Source organism: Myxine glutinosa, chromosome 1, assembly GCF_964187855.1.
Source record: "Myxine glutinosa chromosome 1, kmMyxGlut1.1, whole genome shotgun sequence".
Classification (NCBI taxonomy): domain Eukaryota; kingdom Metazoa; phylum Chordata; class Myxini; order Myxiniformes; family Myxinidae; genus Myxine; species Myxine glutinosa.
Window position 1 is genome coordinate 384,174,950 of NC_136261.1, and position 17,224 is coordinate 384,192,173.

The window sequence follows — 17,224 nt, forward strand, 5'->3', positions numbered from 1 at the left end:
TATGCCTTCCAGGTGAGGTGTCGTCAGGGAGATAGCTGGGTGGATTGGGGGTAGCGACGCCGGGGGGGTTGGGGTAGCGACGTCGGGGGGATTGGGGTAGCGACGTTGGGGGGGGGGTTTGGGTAGCGACGTCGGGGAAGTTGGGGTAGCGACGTCGGGGGGGGGGGGGTTGGGGGTAGCGACGTCGGGGGCAGGGGAGGGCTTGGGGTTGGTGGGGGAGATAGTATATGTTATCGAAGTAGGTGGATATCATGGGTTGTGATGAATGGGAGGGGGTGATGTTACCAGTGCCGAAGGGGTGGCTGATGTATGTAACGGGAGCAAGTTCAGCAGGGCAGATGGGGGTTGGGGGTGTGTGTGGGGTGTTGGGGGTGTGTGTGGGGTTTTGGGGACGTGTGTGGAGGGGGTGGGGTGTTGGTGGGGTGTTGGTGGGGTGTGTGTGGAGGGGGAGGGGTGTTGGAGATGTGTGTGGAGGGGGATGTTGGGTGTGTGTCTGTAGGTTCAGATGGTGGTGGTGGGTTACATCTGCAGGTGAATCTGGCGATGTAGAGGTACCGGCAGCAGGCAGATTTTTGGTGTAGTTTAACAAATTAAGTAGTTGTTGGACGAAAGATGCTCGCATTGATGCTGGCGCATACGCATGATTGGAGGTCACGTTTTTTCGAAGCTGTCCATGCACTCATGCTTTCGAAGTTAAGTAATTTTTCACAAATGTGTTTTTGTCGAAACTGTATCAAAACTGTCGAAATTTCGGTGTGTGTACCTATAGTGTGTCTTTAGTAAGATTCTCGTTGTTAATTTTTCATACATGTTTACAAAATCGTCGGTTAATTCGTGTTGCGTATTCTGAGGCCCAGTAGGCTACCGTGTCCGACCTTGAGGCTTTGTTTTTCTCTCAGCGGTTCATCGATTGCGCTGCAATTACTTTCGTTCTCTGTTTTTGTCCCAGTTTTCACCCCATACTTCCTTGTTTAAAAGCTCAACTCAAAAAAAAAATATATATATATATTTCCTTCTCTGTTCTTATTCGTTTATTCGTTGTTCTTATTTGTTCGTTCGTTCTTCGATCACATTGTTCGTGATCACGTGACCACATTGTTAAAAATGTTTAAACTTTCCCCTGAAGAACTGTATTCTGTCGTATATTATAACACCTTTTTCTTCTTCTTCTATAAAAGGATGCTTTTGACTTGCTCACCAAATCTATTCATTCCAAAAAAAAATTCCATCTCTTACAGTTCCTTTTTTCTACGTTCCTGAAATTCTCCTGCACTCCACCCCTCCTTCAGCATCCTCAAACGTATTTTTGACTCGAAGGTCTCAAGAAACTCATTTTGCAATAAATGTTCGTTTCCCCTTAATCGGACCTTTTCAAAATCCAATCTCACCCCTCCCCAACAAATCTTCCCCATCACCCCTTCCCTCCAAAACTTCCCCATCATCCCTCCCCTCCAAAACTTCCCCATCACCCCTCCCCTCCAAATCTACCCCCTTGCCCCTCCCCTCCAAATCTTTCCCATCACCCATCTCTTTCAAATATTCCCCCTTTCCCCGCCGCTCCAAATCTTCCCCATCACCCATCCCTTTCAAATCTTCCACCTTGCCCCTCCCCTCCAAATCTTCCCCATCATCCCTTCCCTCCAAAACTTCCCCATCACCCCTCCCCTCCAAAACTTCCCCATCACCCCTCCCCTCCAAATCTACCCCCTTGCCCCTCACCTCCAAATCTTCCCCATCACCCATCTCTTTCAAATATTCCCCCTTGCCCCTCCCATCCAAATCTCCCCCATCACCCATCCCTTTCAAATCTTCCCCCCTGCCCCTCCCCTCCAAATCTTCCCCATCACCCCTTCCCTCCAAAACTTTCCCATCACCCCTCCCCTCCAAAACTTTCCCATCACCCCTCCCCTCCAAATCTACCCCCTTGCCCCTCCCCTCCAAATCTTCCCCATCACCCATCTCTTTCAATATCCCCCCTTGCCCCTCCCCTCCAAACCTTCCCCATCACCCCTTCCCTCCAAAACTTCCCCATCACCTCTCCCCTCCAAAACTTCCCCATCATGCCCCCCTCCAAATCTACCCCCTTGCCCATCCCCTCCAAAACTTCCCCATCACCCATCCCTTTCAAATATTCCCCCTTGCCCCTCCCCTCCAAATCTTCCCCATCACCCATACCTTTCAAATATCCCCCCTTGCCCCTCCCCTCCAAATCTTCCCCATCACCCATCCCTTTCAAATCTTCCACCTTGCCCCTCCCCTCCAAACCTTCCCCATCACCCCTTCCCTCCAAAACGTCCTCATCACCCCTCCCCTCCAAAACTTCCCCATCACGCCTCCCCTCCAAATCTACCCCCTTGCCCTTCCCCTCCAAATCTTCCCCATCACCCATCTCTTTCAAATATTCCCCCTTGCCCCTCCCCTCCAAATCTTCCCCATCACCCCTTCCCTCCAAAACTTCCCCATCACCCCTCCCCTCCAAAACTTCCCCATCACCCATCCCTTTCAAATCTTCCCCCTTGCCCCTCCCCTCCAAACCTTCCCCATCACCCCTCCCCTCCAAATCCTCCCCATCACGCCTCCCCTCCAAATCTACCCCCTTGCCCATCCCCTCCAAATCTTCCCCATCACCCATCTCTTTCAAATATTCCCCCTTGCCCATCACCTCCAAATCTTCCCCATCACCCATCTCTTTCAAATATTCCCCCTTGCCCCTCCCCTCCAAATCTCCACCATCACCCATCCCTTTCAAATCTTCCCCCCTGCCCCTCCCCTCCAAATCTTCCCCATCACCCCTTCCCTCCAAATCTTCCCCATCACCCCTCCCCTCCAAAACTTTCCCATTACCCCTCCCCTCCAAATCTACCCCCTTGCCCCTCCCCTCCAAATCTTCCCCATCACCCATCTCTTTCAATATCCAACCCCTTGCCCCTCCCCTCCAAATCTTCCCCATCACCCATCCCTTTCAAATCTTCCCCCTTGCCCCTCCCCTCCAAACCTTCCCCATCACCCCTTCTCTCCAAAACTTCCCCATCACCTCTCCCCTCCAAAACCTCCCCATCACCCATCCCTTTCAAATCTTCCCCCTTGCCCCTCCCCTCCAAACCTTCCCCATCACCCCTCCCCTCCAAAACTTCCCCATCACGCCTCCCCTCCAAATCTACCCCCTTGCCCATCCCCTTCAAATCTTCCCCATCACGCATCTTTTTCAAATATTCCCCCTTGCCCCTCCCCTCCAAATCTTCCCCATCACCCATCCCTTTCAAATCTCCGCCCTTGCCCCTTCCTTCCTAAACTCCCCCCACACCCCTCCCCTCCGAGACTCCCCTCTCACCCCGCCTCCTCAAAGCGTCCTCCCCACTTCTTCCCCCTTCCAACTTTCACCTTCATCTCCCCCAACCTTCTGCCTCGCTCTTCCCCCTCCTCAAATAACTCCTCACAGTGCCTCACCCATTCACCATCAAACCTTTTGTCCGCCCCATTCTTCCCTTTCTCCAAGCTATTCTGAAATCTCTGACACACCTTCAACAGATCTCCCTACCTCTTCCTCCTCTTCCACATCATACCCTACCCCTCCCCCCCCCCCCCCCCCTGTTCTGTATCCGATGCTCCCCCTACCTCTTAATTAACGGTATGGACCTCAAACATCCGGGGCCTTCGCTCAAACTTGACTGATCTCTCCATACAGGTTGCTTCTGACAAACCAGACGTGATCTGCTTAACATAAACTTTCCTCCTTCATGATGTCTCTGATTCCTTGGTATCTCTCCCAGGTTACTCCCTCCTCCGGTATGATAGACCTGAGCCTCGTCCTGGAGGTGGGGTTGCTATCTTTATATAAAAAACTCTCTTCCTCACTCGCCCTGCACTGCCCTCTCTCCACGTCACCCCCAGGAATACCTTTGGCTATGGCTTCCCCTTCACTCCCACCTTTTGTTCATATGTGTGTTGTACCGTCCACCAAACAGTGATGACTCCATCTACATCTCGCTGTCTAATAATATGGACCAACTTCTATCTGCCCATCCCAACTCTCTCTTCCTCATATGTGGTGATTTAAATTGTCACCATGCCAGTTGGCTGGGTGTGGGTACCTCTCTCACCAGCCATGGCTCTTCAGCAAAGGACGTCTGCGACTCACTGGGACTGACACAATCTGTCAATTTCCCAAACCGGATCTCAGTCAACGGAGCATCTTCTCTTCTGGACTTGGTTATGACTAACTTCCCTGAAAATGTCTGCTGCTCTTCTTCTGCTCCAATCGGCTCATCTGATCATGTGCTTGTTAAAGTGGACATCTCTCTGACCATTCTCAGAGAGGCTCCTCAGTGTCGACGAGTCTAGCATTTCACTTAGGCCAACTGGCACGGTCTTCAAACAGCCATCAATCATCTGGACTGGTCTCCCATCTCTTCCACCTCTGACATCAACTCATCCTGGGAATTCTTCCAAAGTAAATTGCTCTCTCTCATGCACAAATTTATCCCATCTCGTCTTCAGTTGTCATACCGTTCCTCCCGTCCATGGTACACGGAACCTTGTGGTGAGGCTGTTGCCCAGAAACAACTTGCTTTTGTCTCCTGGAAAGCAAATCCAACAGAAGGAAATCTCATTTCCTTTCACAAATCCCAAAACAAGTGTGTGTCCACCCTCAGGAGAGCCAACATCTCTCCGTTCTCAAGACCGAACTCTATCTGTCTCCCGCTTCGAAATCCTGGTGGCATCTGGTCAAATCTGTTTCGGGTGTTTGTTCCCCCTCCATCCCCTCCCTCACCTCAAACGGCTACACGGCACGGGAGAAAGCTGAATGCCTCAACTCTGTGTTTGCCTCTAAATCTTGTGTCCCAAACCCATCCCTCTCTGTACCCACCATACCCAGTCATACCCAGCTGCTCCTGGACTCGGTGTCCTTTCCTCCTGACAAGGTGGAAAGGTTTCTGTCAGCCCTCGACTCTGATTCTAGACTGGACCTGATGGCATCAGCCCACGGGTCCTAAAATCCTGTTCTGCCACCCTTTCACTCCCTCTCTCTGTTCTCTTCACCTTCTCTTTTGCTCAAGGTCATCTGCCATCTGCTTGGAAATCAGCCAACATCACCGCTTTGCACAAAAAGGTGCAAAAACAGATCCTAGCAACTACAGACCAATCAGCCTTCTCCCAATTATCAGCAAAGTCATGGAATGCATCATTGCTTCAGATATGAAATCTTTCCTCTTCTCCAATGGCTTGATCTCTGATCATCAATTTGGTTTCAGACCTGGTCACTCTACTCTGGACATGCTGCTTCTGCTTTCTCAAAAATGGATGGAGGGCCTCAATGCCAAACAGGAAATTAGAGCTGTCTCCCTTGACATATCACATGTCTTCAATACGGTCTGGCACCCCGCTCTGCTCACCAAACACTCCTCCTTTGGTATCCATGGAAATCTCCACACATGGCTGGCGGACGTCCTCTGTAGTCGTAGTCAACGTGTGGCCCTGAATGGGTTTCTCTCATCTCCTCTTCCTGTTCAGGCTGGAGTTCCCCAAGGCAGTGTTCTGGGCCCTGTGCTTTTTCAGGTCTTCATCAATGATCTCTCTGACTCTCTTGAAAATCCTCTCTATCTCTTTGCTGATGACTCTACTCTCTGTCGCTCCATTCCTCATCCCTCAGATCGGCAGTCTGCAGCCTCCTCACTCTCTGCAGACCTGGACAAAATCACAGACTGGGCAAACAAGTGGAACATGTCTTTCAATCCTGACAAATCTCACACTCTTACGATGTCTCTCCAAAAAGACCGACTGGACAACCCTCCCATCCACTTTTTGAATAATCCTCTCCCAGAAGTTCTGTCACTCAAGCTTTTCGGTCTCACTATCTGCCATGATCTTTCCTGGGAAAACCACATTTCAAATCTGGCCTCCAAAGCCAGTCGCCGACTGGGCATCCTCCGTCGTGCGAAGTCCTTCCTTGGCACACCTGAGCTCCTCACCACATAAAAGGCTTTCATCCACAGCTCAATGGAATACTGCTCTCCCCTCTGGGCTGGTGCTCCTGCCTCACACCTAGCTCGTCTTCATGCCGTTGAAACCAAAGCGTTCAGAATCATTGGAATCTCCCGCTATGAAGCTAACTCCAAGGGCCTTTCACTCACTCAGCGCAGGCAGGTTGGTGGTCTTTCCGTCTTTTACCGACTCTTCTCTGACCTTGCCCCCCCCCCCCCAGCTCTCTCTGTGCTCTGTCCCCCAAATATTTATACAGGTCGCACAAGATCTGCCTGCAACCCTCTTATGGTTAAACTGCCAAAATCAAGACTCTCTGCTCACCTTCACTCCTTCATTCCTCTTTTCTCCCACCTCTGGAACAAACTCCCTCACTCGCTTCAATCCCACTCCACCCTCCAGGTCTTTAAAACAGCTGTTCACCACCATCTCTTATCTTCCCCCATCCAAAACCTTGATCTTTTCTACCCCCGCTAATTTAACCCTAAATCCACTTTTTTGAAATACCAACTTCTGTCCTGGAAGTCGTTGGTGTCCTTGTGTTTTAAACTCCCCCCCCCCCCCCTTCCCACGCCTCCTCCCCCCAAGCCCTCTCCCTCCCACACATCTCCCTGCTCTCAAATGTTGTGTTTGTGTGCCACCCTTTCTCTCCCCATCTTGTCTTCCGCTCCCTCTTTTTATATATTTTGTTTGTCTGGTTGATTTGTTTGTGAAATAAATGTTCCCTCTTTCATGAGCCTCGATTCAGTATACAAAAAACCAGAAAAAAAACAGATTATTTAAGAGAAAATAATAATTTGTGCATTTGTAAACAAACATGGGTGTTTTATTCTGTTTTTGGCCTATGTTGGTCACACCAGAAATATCTCCAGGTCCCTTCGTGTTGGTTGTGATTGGTTAATGAATACAATATATCTTTATAATATTTTCATCGATTTAGATTTTTCACCAAACATTCTGAAATGCCGTTGTAAAGATTTTCCCTCCCCAACCCCCTCTTCTCAACTATAAAAGGACCATTACAGTATGCATGGCGAGGTGTGCGCAGGTAGGATCCCACACCTTTAGGAGTGATTTTGGTTGTGTCGGTTTCGGAAGGCAGTGCTTGGTGCTCCTTGATGAAATGTACGAGGCGAAATGGATATACCGGTACTGCTGTTGCGTTTTATTAGCTTTTTGATGGTCCCAGAATGGCCGCCGCTTCGCATCGGCGAATAGTGCACAGCACAGCACCCAATCCAGTTAGTACGGAGATCAGTGGGGAATAATTAATGTGGCGGCTAAAGAAGAAGAGGGAGGTGTTGCTGTGAGACGTGAATGAACGGCAGACGGCACAGGCGTTCTACGAGGCTACGTCATCGCGTTTTTCATGACGTCAGGGGAAGAAGCTCCTGTGAGTCCTCTGAGTTCAAATCTTGGAAGTGTTTCAGTGTTTGTTCGTTTCTCACAGTTCATCACCAGGAGAGGTAACGTGTGTGTCTGTGTTCGTCATGGGATCGAGTGATAATGAAGTTATTAGTGATAAATGGACAATGATCGTGTTTGGTTCGTTCCGTAATGAAGGAGAGTGTACACTGTAGACCTCTGTAGAGGGTTTCATTGGGAAGACACGTGTTGTGCGCAGGGTGATGGGGGATGTGTCCCGGCAGCAAACATCAGCTTACTTCTTGGGAAGCGGCTCACTTTTATCTATGGTTGGTAGACCCCGTCGTGGCGGTTAGGCCCCGCAGTGGTGGTTTAGCCCGGGGTGGTGGTTAGGCCCCGCCGTGGTTGAGCCCCGCCTTGGTGGTTGAGCCCCGCCTTGGTGGTTGAGCCCCGCCTTGTTGGTTGAGCCCCGCCTTGGTGGTTGAGCCCCGCCGTGGTGGTTGAGCCCCGCATTGGTGGTTGAGCCCCGCATTGGTGGTTGAGCCCCGACTGGTGGTTGAGCCCCGACTGGTGGTTGAGCCCCGACTGGTGGTTGAGCCCCGCCGTGGTGGTTAGGCCCCATTGTGAATGGTCATGTTGTTTCCACTTTTGAGCATTTCTATTTTGTGTAATTAATATCCATTATATTGTATGATTTTCAGTTAATATGAACAAAATATAATTTCCTGAGGTACAAAACAATTTGTTCAATTTTGATTTCTGTATTCCATCATCGCTTTTTCCATATACACGAGATTTCATTCTCCATTGGTGAAGAATCGCTTTAAAAATTCTCTGATCCGGATTCGTAACTTCACCAAAATAGAATCAATTCTTCCTTGTCACACACCAAACCGGTCCACCAAGTTTCTTCCAAGTCCGTCCACAACTTTTTGAGATATTCTGCTATTTATCGTTTTTGGCCCTATCTCCCAATGGTAAAATAATCACTTAAGACATTCTACTAGCCGGATCCAGATCTTCACCAAAATCTAATAATTTCCCAGAAATTAAATTAAAATGTACAATCCCTAAAAGGCCTCATTTATGATGAAAGACTTGGGAAAACGGAATCTTTCAACTCCAATATATTGAGGTGCATCTGCACGCATGAACGTGGAGACCTTCAAGATGCTCAACAAACGTGACAAGGTGAAGATTATCTTCAGCCCGATGCTCCCGTAAACAGAGGATACTCTATCAAACTGCCAAGTGATTTCCTGCGTCAAAGTTTCTTGTATAACTTTGTTGTTCTTGTATAGGAGATTATGGGAAGCAATGGAGAATGTTGACCTTTCCACACCAGAGGGAAGGGGTTGGAGACTGCTTATGGAAGATATGCAGAACCACTTGGTAATTTATTTATCTTATTCAAAATTATTAATTTATTATGGTAAATATATTCAAAGTATTATTAAACTCATTAATTTATTCAAAGGGAGATCGTGTTTAATAAATTCAATGAAAAACAAGACCAAAAGTCTAACAGAGGCGTAACCGGGCTTGTAAAATATTATAAACCACAAACACATATGATTAGCTTTTTAAACCGTCGCTAATGCTGCTTGTAACATTAAACAAAGAAATTTGGAGGAATCCTGACATCATGAGGTACATTTTACTTGCAGAACTGAGCGAAGATATACTCTAATTTATATACCCCACAATGGTTGGAGGTATGCTCATTCACCAAGCAATTAGCTAGTGCTTGCCAAGACAGTCGTTCCTTAAGGGTTTTGAATGGAGTGCTTGCGCCACTTGGAGATCCACATTTTAATTTACTAGTACACCCATGGATTAAATCAAACTAGCAACGGTACCCACCCTACGGGCAGGGCTTCAAATGGGAAGCCCAAATGAAAAGGCAAAATATCAGAAATTGTAGGCTTTTTTGTTTTAAACGATTCATATAAACGTCCGTTGAATCATATCACACACAAATCATCATTATCTAAACAATACATGGCACCCATTTTGAAAAAGGATTGAATTCTCCAAAACGGATGCGGCAGCTGCACGTCTTTCTCAGTCGCATGTTTCTGTGTGAAGAGTGCGCGCCGAATCTGCAACACGGAAGCAGCCGCGACACCTGTTTCTCCGTCGCTTTGCACACGTTGCCATGTGACTTCGGAGCCATAGGTTTAAATCGGAAGAATTCATCAGGAGTCGATCTACTCTCTCCTTGTACGTGGAATTTCAACAAAAGCCACACCACTGTTCATATCGGTAAATATTATTCCATCGTGTTTGAAAAACTGGAAAATTGGAAAACTTGGAAAAACAATATAGCCTATTTTACTCCAGGGGGTCCGAGGATTACCCATCCAAAATATAGTTGCGATTGGTTCAGCCGTTTGTGCAGCACCTTCGAACGAACGAACAGACGGACAGACGGACAGACGGACAGACGGACAGATGGACGGACGGACAGACATTTGGTGAATTATAGTAAGATGGCAATTTCTCCACAATAAACTTGGTAAATGAACACACACACAATGTTCTTGAGACCTGACAACAGATCGACTCTAATCTATATACCCCAAAGAAGAATGACTCTTCCTGCCACTCCTGTAGTGAGTGGGTGTACTCGTAAATTAAAATGTTGGTTGGTGAAGTCAGCCGTCGTAATGACATCATAAATGTAATGATGTAACAAACACAAAACTGCCGCGATTTTAATATGTAGAAGATGATATATTTTAACTTCCAGTACATTTGCAGTCACTACGAAGGGATTAGTGTTATGATTAGATTTACTATAATATTAACGTTACGTTATCATTATTTGGAAAATGAAAGTACGATCAAAATACCGAGGCAAATTCTTTCCTTCTGCGGTTATTAATATTAGTGCCGAACACCACTCATCATTGATTCATGAACCATACACCGCTTCAATCCATTAACTTTGTATTCATGACATTGGGATTAAAGTGTTATGGTTATATTGTACACCGCACCTTTCCTATGCCATCTCCAGGCATTGCAAATCGTCATTGCTGGGCACCGAAGGGGGCTCGGCAGTGATGCACGCTGAAAGGGAGTACTCGGTTTTCACTCTGGTTGTTTGTTTTCTTTCTTGCTTTCTTGTTTGTTTGTTTGTCTGGGCGATATCTCAGCCATCCTTTGAGCTAGGAAGCTGAAATTTCGGCACACTAGTGAGCAAGTCTTTTGTCAAAAACACTATTTTTGGTTTTTTGATTAATCAATTAATTGAGGAGTTATTTAATTATTAGCGATTAATTAAGTACTTATTTAATTAATCAAATTTCCTTTCTCTTCTGACCATTAACTCAGGCACCTTTTGAGCACGGAAGCTGATATTTGGACATGCCAATGACCAGGTGATTTGGTTGCAAAGGCTATTTTTGATTTATTAATTCATCAATTAATCGATGAATTATTTTTTGATTAATCAATTACTTATTTAATTTTTATTAATGACTTATTTAATTAAATTTCTAAAAGATAAATCTTCGGATGAAGCACTAGTGGTTTAGTTATGCTATTAGCCAATTGATTAAGAAAATATTTTGTGATAATCTTTTATTGATTTTAATTATATGATTAATCAATCAATTAGTGTACACCTCTCCCTCCCAATGCAGCCTCTATGAGCTGCACTGCGGTATTGCCGGGCGCCAGAGGCACCCCGGCAATGCCGCGCTGCAGGATATTTAATTATTTGGCATGGGGGCGGTGTACTTTGAATGTACCTTTACTTGTTTACTATATCATTATAATTATTATTATTATTATGAAAACGATACGATTGCAACGATACACTACTGTATGAAGAAACCCGGGTTTAATTTGGCTGAAGCGGTCTGAAGATGAGGCATGAAGCCGAAGGCCTATACGTAACGTATTGTTGGAAGAGACGTAACGCCGATGCTTTCGATATTTGATGATCATTTGAACAATGTTTGTTTGTGTTTCACACTGAATGAAAAAGGTAAAGGTGGAGCATGGAGATTGTGATATATGAGAGGTTCGACAATATGTTTTGCCTGAACGAAATTGGAATCAAAATGGCAGTGTGTGGAGTCAGCCGCTGTACCGCCATCATATCAGACGTAATCACATCACCCTGTCATGTGACTAAATCCTCAGCTCTGATTGGTATACATTTGAGGGGACATACATACGTGCATACATACATACAGACGGACAAACACAGTTCTAGACAGCTTTGCCCAATGGGCTGCCGTAAAAATCACAAGCTGGTCAAACACTTGAAATATGTCCTTCAATCCTGAAACCCTGGTGTTGGGCTAGCGGCTAGGGTGCCGGCTTAGGATCCAAGGATCCTGGGTTCGAATCCCGGTCGATCGCTGAATTACCGCCAGGGGGGTTGACTCAGCCTGTCATCCTTCCGAGGTCGTCTAATTGAGTACCAGTTCACTGGTAATTCCCTGTTTGTCGTTAAAGGCGGCAAAACGGGTTGGCGTCAGGAAGGGCATCCGGCCGGAAAACATTGCTTCAAAAAGGGGACCGAAAAACAACAACAACCACGGTTCCCGAAAAAGGCCAACCCCCGCTTTGTGGGGAAAAATGGCCTCTAAAGGTGGTTTAATCCTGACAAATCTCTCTCTCCTCTCTCTCTCTCTCTCTCTCTCTCTCTGAAAGTACCATTGACATCCTCTTCCCCCTCACATTTAGAATTTTGATCTTTGGCGATTTTATTTTTGCTCTTTCCTGTGCAAATACTCTCATTGAATTTCAAAAGAAACTTCACTTCCCTGCAGTATTCAAACGATATGATGATACAAACGGTCTTTCTTTCAATTTTTAATACATGTGACTCAGTGTTATTTGCCAGTGTAATGAACATGAACTGAACGGACATGTTCCAGAGGAATGTTGTTGTTCCATCCGATTTTCTTTTTAAAGTGGTTTCTTATTTATTACTTGAAAGTTATTGATGTAGGGAAACTGTCTGCATATTAGCAAATCTGTGGCATGGATTATATCTGAGCACAAATACCCAGGCTTCATGCACATCCCCTGTCCTTGTGTGCAAGGTCTTCTCACCATTGAATGTCTTCATTCTAAAATTTCTGAATCGGCGGAGATTTTACAAAAATATCTAAACTTTTGAAAGTTTTATATGTGGCCCAATCAACATTCACATCAACGTGTAATACAATTACAGTATTGTCTTAAGACATGCAGTTTTGTTTTTTGGGGGTCACAGGGTGTGCATTAGTGTGTGGTGAAAGTTAAAAGTACTGTAACTGATTTAAACAGAAGATAATGCCTCAAGTACAGAGGTACTTCACATATTGGCACTTTGTCAGATTAAGGTTCTCAGAGTGGAGCAAACATCAGGAAGAGTGGGATGTTTTTCGCCTTTCTTCAGGTTCACGCACCATGTTCGCTCAAGTTGGCTGTGAGAAGGATTCCTGTCATGTGCAACCGGAATTGGAACAGCCGACTGTGCTTGCGTGTGGAATGAAGGTTGAGGAGCTGGAAGCATTTCCCGAGATTCTGCAGATAAAAATAGAGGATGTGAACTCCTTTGGTCTAGCGGAGGAGCAAAGTGACCAGCTCAATGGTGAGTTGTGTGAATCACTTCTGATGATAACTGTGTTTGTTTAGTGCCTTTTTTTTGTATACTTGATAGAGGCTCCTGAAAGACCTAGCGCAGAATGGAAGGGAATAAAATAGAAAGAGGAAACAACAATAGCAGAGTATAAGTGAGATGAAGGGGAGGGGACATGGGCACATGGGGGTGAACAAGCTGTGCAGAAGTTTAAGGAAACACAGGAAGAAGAGGAAGGGGAAAGTGTGGATGATGATACCAATCAACGAACAAACGAAAAGAGGAGAGGTTACACAGAGAGTGAGGTGAAAAGATGTGAAAGAGGCAGAGGAAATGTGTGAAAGAGGGAGAGGGGGGGGAGGGGAGGGTTGGGGGAAATCACAATTACCTGGAAAAAGGGAATGCTTTGAAATGGGTTCACTTGGGGGTGGAAAAGATCTTGTTTGGATGGAGGATGATCTGAGATTGTGATGAAGAGTTGTCTTGAAGATTTGGAGGGAAGAATGAGAATGAAGGGAATTTGGAAAGTGTTTCCACAGGTGGTTAAAAAGGGGAATGAAAGAGTGAAGGTGAACAGTTTTCCTGCATTTTGGGAGTTTCACCAGAGGGGATTGCTGGTGGACGTTTTCCTTGCAAAAACCTTGGGGGCAGGGGTAGGGACAACGCATGGAAGGAGCAGACCAGAAAGGAGACAGGATAAGAAAGAGACACCACAAACCTGTCTGTGCAGTGAATGTGATGGGCCCATAGACTCAGCTTCATCTTGGAAGATTCCAACTATCTTGAGGCTTTGGCTCCACAGCATCCAGCTGAGCAAGGTGTGAGGCAGGGGTGCCAGCCCATAGGGGCTGCTGTGTATATGAACGAGTTACTGTGTATTTTGAGCTGTGGTTCCATCCTCCAGCACGAGAAAATTCCCCACGTTAGTTCAACTGCACGAGTTGCTGTGTATTTTGAGCCATGGTTCTCTCCTTCAATGTGAGACAATCCCCTCGTGAGGCCAACTGTGCGCACTGAAACAGACGTGTGGTGAAACTAGTAAAATAAAAGCTTTGTGGTGGATTTATTCATGCATTATTCGCATTCATCTCTGCTCAGCGTCTTGGAGATAATTAATCTCGAACAGCCTTGTTGCCCATTTGGGAGTCTGTCTGAGTCCATTACAATTCACATGTTTTAAAAGCCAATTTATATCTCTCACATGTCACTGGAGGAAACAACCAATCAGCTCTCACCTCAATCATCCCCAGTTGTGACGATCACCAGATAATTGGTCAACACGAGGCCCTTCTCGTCAAAGAAGGCTGGATAAAGCAACCAAGAAAAGCTAAGCAACATAAGGCCTTTGCCGTTCCAAGCTCGACCCAAATTCTTGCACAGTGGCAGGCATTTCCAAGTAGCACAAGTATGAAAACCCAACTCTACAAGCTCACATCTGCTACTGTTTATCACGTATTGGCGAATCGTCAGCTCGGTTCTGTTGAGTCATTCAGGTCATTAAATGCGCATTTACACTGGGACCTTGGTTTGCTGCATTGTTAACATTCATCTGTGGGATGGTGTTCACATTGATGAATTCAATGCATGCGATAAACCAGGATGGCAGTTTATACCTGTGTCCACATTTGAACTCAGACAATGTAGTTCAAAGACATGTGTGCACTACTTTAAGGTATCTTGCCAGTCCAATCCTTCAATACAATTAATCATCAACGCTTGATTGGCTCACCTGGAACGTTGTTCAGGGAAGCTTATACGATGGCGCGTTGTCAGTCGGACAGTCCGTAAACACTTGCAACTGCTTCTCCGAAACTGCGAATGGGATTGTGACAAAACTTAGCACAAATGATATTTGGTATGTTGTGACTAAAGTTTGTTCATGGCATGAGAAGAAAATCTCGGTTTAAGGGGGTCTACTGGGGGTCAAAGTGGATCCAGGTTTGACCCCCAAAATATATTTGCTTTTTTTCTCTGAAACTACTGTTACGTGCTCCTCCCCGACCCCCTGGTCACGGTGTACCTCCGAGCCCCGAGAAGAGCCACGGCAGAAAAATGTGTTATTCTGTGTCAAAAATCAATAGTGAAACCACACCAATTGTTATCGACAAACAAATATTGTATTAAAAAATCACACAAGAATAACGGAACAACAATAATAGCAATCAACAGTACAATCAACACATCTTATGATGGTGCCATCTGCGAGTATAAGATAACTCACTGTGCTCCAAGTGAGTGGAAAAAGAACCTTCCCCAATGTCTCTATAGCTCAAAGTTGATCTCCTTCAGCGATCGTCAGAGTGATGTCAAATCGAAACCCCGAACCCCGTTCAGATGACAAGCCCGGTCACACCGCCAAAACAGCAGAAAGGCGTACGTGGCCGAAGCGGCGCAAAGAGTTGAATGCAGCCAGAACGGCGCAAAGAGTCACGCGGTCCAAAACTGCCTTAGGCAAAATCAAGGCGAATGGGAAATCCAAAGGTGCCCTCCAGGTATGAACTTTCATGGCTCAGTCGGCGAACCGCAAATTAATCTTCCAAAAGCCACGGTGCACACACACACACCCATCAGATATGTCTGAAAGCGGTGGAAATGGCTGACAAAGCGAATAAACCCCGCTCGACACGCGAAGCACGTGCACCAAAATGGCCGACGGCTCGTACTCGAGACGCAACGACCCAACGATGATTCCTCAGAATCCAACGCCAAACCTGACCACTAGGGTGGTCCAAAAATGAAAAAAAAATCACTTTTTTATCTGGATTTTGATGCTCTATTGGATTATTGTTAGAAATGGTCTAAATCATTCACCCAAAAAATATTTTGCATCTGAGTCATCTATAAACTCATACACACTCAACATATAAATTTGTCATTTTGGTCAATTTTAATGACTTACAAAGACTTTAGAAATATTTTTTTTCCTCAATAATGTCATTGATGGTACATACCCCTGTGAAGTCCTCATGGTCGAAACATGAGTCGGACATGTATGAACATGTTTCAAGCATTGTCAAACATGTTTCGACCATTATGATTTCACACTCACAGGCACAAGCGCATGCAAAAAGTCATGAACCACAAAATGGCTTAGTACAATAGTGCATGTACTTTTTCCACCTAGGTTGCTATTGGATTGTTCTCATCTATCTATAATTCCATTAATCTCTGTGTGTATGTGTGTATGTGTGTATGTGTGTATGTGTGTATGTTTGTCTGTGACCGCTGTTTCTCGACAACTACCGGTCCGATATACTTTAAACTTGCCAGGTATATTGCTGGGGACCCGAGGATGTGCCTTTTCAAGGTTTCATATTAATCGGAGAAGTAGTTACCGAGCTATGGCGATTTCTTTACCAAACACTGCAAGCCGTTCGCTTTGGACCAAACCATTGCATGTAAATAGAGGGGGGGGGGGGGGGTTCTGTGGTCGTTGCGAATGGACCAAACCATTCATGTAAATAGAGGGGGGGGGGGGGGTTCTGTGGTCGTGACTGCCACGTGGTTTCAAAGTTTTTTTTTGTTGTTGTTGTTTGCACGCATGTTTTTTTGCACCCACGTACGGGCACGCCCTAGGATGTTTACACACACACACCCCTACACAAATTTTTTTTTTTTTTTTTTTTTGGCAAGGAACGGGCACCCACGTACGGGCACGTCCTAGCTTATATATAGTACGGGCATGCCCTAGTTTAGCCAAATTTGGTGAAAAATGCCATATTTCAATTGAAGTGTGTATGAGTTTCTACATGGAATTGAGCGAAAATATTTGGTGGGTGAATGTTTTAGACCATTTCTAATAATAATCCAGTGGAGCATCAAAATCGGAGAGATCGATGTTTTTTGGACCACCCTACTGACCACGCAGGTTGATCAGTCACAGCAAGAACAACTTTATCGCAGGAATTCCTTTTCCAGGAAACCCAAAGTTCACCAGCGACTTTCGTTCGACAACACTCGCCCCAGAGCTTGAAGCAACCAGCTCCTTGTCCGACTTTTGCTCCGCCCTCTTTTTTTCTCCTCTTCTTCTTCGTCTGCCGGTTCCCGATCCGGTTTCCTGTTTCAATTAACATTAACCTTTTTACCTTTTGACAATAATAATGGCTATTGCCCTCAAACAATAATAATAACTAGAACTGCCACTTTAAAACTGCTGGCAGTGATGACCGGTTTACTCGCACCCACTTTTGATGCAACCCCACTTGTGATACAACCCCACTTTCATTGGACATGCTTTGACACAACCCCCTTGGATACAACCCTGACACACACAGACACACACACACACACACA

At 45.8% G+C, this 17,224-nt stretch overlaps 1 protein-coding gene and 1 pseudogene across 2 annotated transcripts in view; both read left to right on the forward strand.

Annotated features, from left to right (window-relative positions):
- LOC144889555 (uncharacterized) overlaps positions 1-17,224 on the forward strand; it is a 257,306-nt pseudogene that overhangs the window by 191,484 nt on the left and 48,598 nt on the right. The gene's annotated exons all lie outside the window — the stretch shown is intronic.
- Positions 7,355-17,224, forward strand: part of LOC137416770 (uncharacterized) — a 19,952-nt gene continuing 10,082 nt past the window's right edge. Inside the window, exons 1-2 of the mRNA XM_068102397.2 lie at positions 7,355-7,445; positions 12,749-12,943. Coding sequence (XP_067958498.2) covers positions 12,760-12,943 — 184 coding nt within the window. The 5' untranslated portion in view covers positions 7,355-7,445; positions 12,749-12,759. The remainder of the gene's footprint in view (positions 7,446-12,748; positions 12,944-17,224) is intronic.